General features: G+C 48.6%; 1 protein-coding gene across 1 annotated transcript in view; it reads right to left on the reverse strand.

Annotated features, from left to right (window-relative positions):
* Positions 1–4673, reverse strand: part of SOX30 (SRY-box 30) — an 11308-nt gene extending 6635 nt beyond the window's left edge. Inside the window, exons 1-3 of the mRNA XM_025213878.1 lie at positions 4549–4673; positions 2537–2776; positions 911–1090 (exon numbers count right to left, since the gene is read on the reverse strand). Coding sequence (XP_025069663.1) covers positions 911–1090; positions 2537–2776; positions 4549–4624 — 496 coding nt within the window. The 5' untranslated portion in view covers positions 4625–4673. The remainder of the gene's footprint in view (positions 1–910; positions 1091–2536; positions 2777–4548) is intronic.
* Positions 4674–4679: the final 6 nt, after the last annotated feature.

Consider the following 4679-nt stretch of genomic DNA (forward strand, 5'->3'; position numbering starts at 1 on the left):
TTGGACTCAATGATCTATTGAGGTCCCTTCCGACCCTAACATCTATGAATCTATGAATCTATAAGGAGGGTGCAATTCTGCACCCCCATTTTCTATGCTTCTTCTATAACCTTAGTTTTGTGCGTAAAGAAACATGGATTTTTGCGCTCAGACTGTGACCCAGACTGTGACGTGTGGCAGGAGGCACAATGTGGGCACTGGGGATCAGATCCCAATTGCACCCTTTCTACTTGCAAGTGCAGGGGGAGCCTAGTGTCATGATCTCAGCCTCCCCACCTCTGCACTGGTAAGTTGACAGCCAAGTGCCTGCAGGTCTGGGGCCAGTTTGAGATCCCAATACAGTCCCTGGCCACCTACTGTCGGCCCCGGGATGAGACCTGCTACACCTTTAATTTCAGGTGCCCTACAAACCAGCCATAAAAATGTTCTACATTATAGAACACTGTAGAACAATGTTATAACTGGTTTGCCATTTTCTGGCACCTTGAACTGCATGCACATGTAGCACCCTTGCCATTTATGCCATGATTTACACATTCATCATGGCATAAATGTAACATGTATAGGAGGCCTGTATGAACACATGCCAGCTGGTCAGAGCTAACCTAGCTCTCTGCATAGTTCTGAATGATTGTACAAGGAATGTGTGCCCATGAAAGCACGGTGCATCTATAATGTCACAGGCAAAGCTACACTGCAGTATTAGAGACCTCTGCAAAAAAACATAGCCCAACCTGTGCTTACTCCCCGAGAGGCTCCACCTGCTAAATTCCACTTTGTTCACAACAGCTTCTCTACTGCTGGGTTGTTGCGCTAACCATTTCTATACAAGCACATGCTTACAATGTATAGGAAATGGGTTTTCTAATTGATATTGAAAATTTCACCCAAGCTAATGAAAGAAACTCACAGACGGGATGGCCGATACTGCTCTGAACCCCGGGGATAACGACAGAGTACGTGGGTGTCCGGAAAGGGTAAATGGTGGTTGGGTTCGTCGTGATGATATTCTGAGAGGTGCCGGAAAACACGGTGGAGACGGTCAGTGGGAAGCGTTTTCTTTTGCCTGGTCGCGGTTGATAAACCCAGCCTGTGGGGGAGTGAACGAGTAAGTATGAGTCCAACTGCCTATTTGGGAACTGGTTTCTTTCTTATTTTATTAGAATGTAAGACAATTTTGAGAAGTCTATGACAGTGTGACAGGGCAAGTCCCGCTTCTCTTTTTAAGTCAACAGCAAAACTACTATTTTGGGGAAGATTGGAGGCAACTCAAGGAGTGATGAACACAAAGCTTTCATGAATTTTCATACAAGCACCTGCTGCCTGCTTGGTGATGGAAATAAAGAACCAGATAACCACAGGTGTGAAAGACACCACAAGCATGTATAGGAGAAAATGGGAATGCAACCTGGATTCTTCTAAAGATGTATATGCAGCTAGGTTAAAAATGTGAAACTTTCTCTGGAAATTCACTGGTTCCTTAATTCTCAGCCACACCTGTGCAAATTTCATGTGTATCAGTGGTGAAGGCTCAGTGAGGCCAGGCCTCAGTTGCTGCAGGCTTTCTCCACCGATAAGCACAATCAGTCAAAAACTAACAGTTCCACAAGGATGATAGTGGGTCATTTGCCCCAAACATTTAAGCACCACTGTTTTTCTGCTTCTTTATGATGCATAAAGAGGGTCTGAATGTTTGGTAAGACATGGGGTTGTTCCTTGTCTTCTGTTTGCTTATGACATAAGAAAAACAGGTTGTGACTACTCTTTGACTGCCTGAAGAATTAGAAGGATTATGACATCACAGACAAGTAAATACCTGATGTTTTCATAGCCCGTACCCAGAGTGTTTAAAACTCCTCAATTGGTTGGTTTTATGAGTACTATTAAACCAAACTTTGAGGGATAAAAATACTTTGTTAAGGACTCAACTCCTTTCCCCCTTTGACTGAAAGGTGGAGAAACATTTCATCCTGTACTTGGTATCCCCAGCATAGAGAAGCCCAGACTGGAGCCTTGGTTCACACCTCCAGAAGGGGAGTGTAATAGAAGGAGGCTGAACACAATAGCAAAGGAGGCTCTTAGCATTCCTGATGCTTCTAAGCTAGCAAGTCATGAAAGCTTTTCTATTTCTCTTAATAATAAACCCTTTCCCCCCCAGTGCAAACATAGATCTTGTAGTTGAATTCAGCATTTTACATGGATTTGCTGACTTGCAACATCGGTGTTGCAGTATTGTATTTCTGCACAAGACACAACACCAGAAACTAACTCGCTAAAACCTCCAATTATTGGAAACTGGGGGATTACATTCAATAAGCTGACCTTCACTCCCTATCTTTTCCCTTTTTGGTTCCTATTGGACTGGGTACATTTGCCTAACACGTGTCCCTCTGCCTGCCATTTCCCCTGTTGCAACCATCTACAAACGATCTATGCAAAGTGTTGCAGTGACCTAAACCGGGGACATTTTCTGAATTCTGTGTCAGGCTATGAGACTTCACCTAGCGCTCACACAATGAAGAGGTGGTATATTTACCAGGAAATTCTTCCCTGTGCTTTTTTTTAATCTTCTGAGCTTCATCATAATACGGCTTCTTTTGCTCCTCGGTGAGCTTGTTCCACTCTAATCCAAGCTGGACACTGATTTCGGCATTATTAGCAGCTGGGTTAGCTTTGGCTAGCGCTGGCCGGTGAATTCTTGCCCACACCATGAACGCGTTCATAGGCCGCTTTACGTGACCGTTTCTGTCTTTGCTAAACGGGGTATCCGGTATCCCTACACAGCAAAATCAGGGAAGAAGATCATTGGACAGACAACACATGCAATTTTATCAGGGGTCATATAGAAAAACCTCAAAAAAAGAGGCCAATATTTTGAGCCTCCATGCATATATGAGGAATCGCTCCTAGAAAGCTGCTGGAATACGGGAGCGGGAATGTCTCTGGTCTATTTGACATTAAAGCATTTCCTATTGTGGCATATTCCCTCTCTCTTTTTTAGTACAATTCATACCGCAGTGGTTGATAATATCAATACGTTGGGCTGGTTTGATTTCCTTTTGGCCAGATTATTTAATGCTTGTATTGATAGGGGAACTCCAGTATAAGCTGTACCAGAGTAGGCATAGCCACAGTGACTCTGCAATGCATCGAAACTCTGCCCTTGGACGCACAGTTCAAGGTGGGGCAGCTCAACCCCATATCCCATCAGCTCCTGGCTTTCCAGCAGATGCTGCCACACGGTGCTAGCGAGTTTTGTGGTGCGGACACCTATTTGCTGGAAGGACTGAGCGCGCCGAACGCCAGTGGGATGGCACCTGCTTTGGGTCACTACCAGTCTGGAGTGGAATTGGTGACCGGAAGGAGAGGAAGGTTCCCACTTCTGCACCAAACCGCCGCGCAACCGTGTTTATAAATGCTGCGACTGGGAGTTATAGATGCACAAAGCTCGCGCTACCAACGCTTGTAACCCCTACACCAGTGGTTCTCAACCTTGTTTGCACCAGGACCCACTTGCGAACACCGACGGCCAGTGCCGACCCAGTGCCCCTCGCTCCCCCCAGTGCATGGGCTGGGCTGGGCTGGGCTGGGGTGAGGGGGGCCCCAAGCGGCCCCGAGCTCTGCCAGCCAGCGAGGGGAAAGCTGCGGTTTCCCACGGTTTTTCAAAGGAGAATCCATTTTTTAAAGTTTATCGATCCACTTTTAGTTTCGTCGCGACCCTTTCGTACCCTCTTGCGCCCCACTTGTGAGTCGCGAACCGCGGGCTGGGAAACGCTCACGGCAGCGTCCCTCAAGCGGCGCGCAAGACGATACGAAAGGGCCCCCCCGGAAGTCGTGAAAGGCAGTGCCGGATTTAGCCTTCAGCTACTCACGGTTTAGGGCCTCGCAACATGAGGGGGCCTCTAAATAAGCGAAACGAATTGGACATTTTTGTTCTAATATGACAACAGTGATCTTATGAGGTCCCTTCCGGCCCTAACGTCTATGAAATCTGTGAAAAACACACATAGCTACGGCTCCACAGTCTTGAGCTCGTAAATTTGCACAGAACGAGTGGCCTGCCCGGGGGAGTTTCCCACGTATTGACTCCTCCGCGAAATCCCACCGAATACGAACTCTCATTTCTACCCGGGGGACCTTTTACAATCTTTTCTGCAATGCCTGATGACGGGCGCTTGTGCCCCAACGCTTGCAATCAAAGAATTTGGGAGGGGGGGGCAAAAATCGTGTCGGTCCGAGAACAGACATCCTGTCTACTACGAGTCCCGACGGCAGAAACGACCATCGCTCGTCTTAAAATTTCACAGGACCCCCTTTTCGTGGATTATTTTATCTTAAACTGGACGGAGCGAGGGGCCGAATCGGGCGCCGGGCGGCCCGGGAAAGCCACGTGCTTCTCCTTTTTCTCCGTTTTTCGGCCCGTCGTTGAAGCCGGCCATCCTATCACCTCACGCGACCACGCTTTGCAGGATTTCGGTGCCTCGGGAGCGCCGACCGACCGACCGACCGACTGACCGACGCCGACTCGGGCACGGGCCCGGGGCCCACCTGCGTCGGCCGGCAGCACCGTGAGAGGCACGTCTTTGGTGTCGATCTTCACCGAGGGCTCCAGCAGGGCCTGCATTTTGAGGGGCAGCAAGGGCACGCCGGCGGGGGGGTCGCGGCCCAGCGGCTCCGTC

This window comes from Alligator sinensis, unplaced genomic scaffold (genome assembly GCF_000455745.1).
Source record: "Alligator sinensis unplaced genomic scaffold, ASM45574v1 scaffold1035_1, whole genome shotgun sequence".
NCBI lineage: Eukaryota > Metazoa > Chordata > Crocodylia > Alligatoridae > Alligator > Alligator sinensis.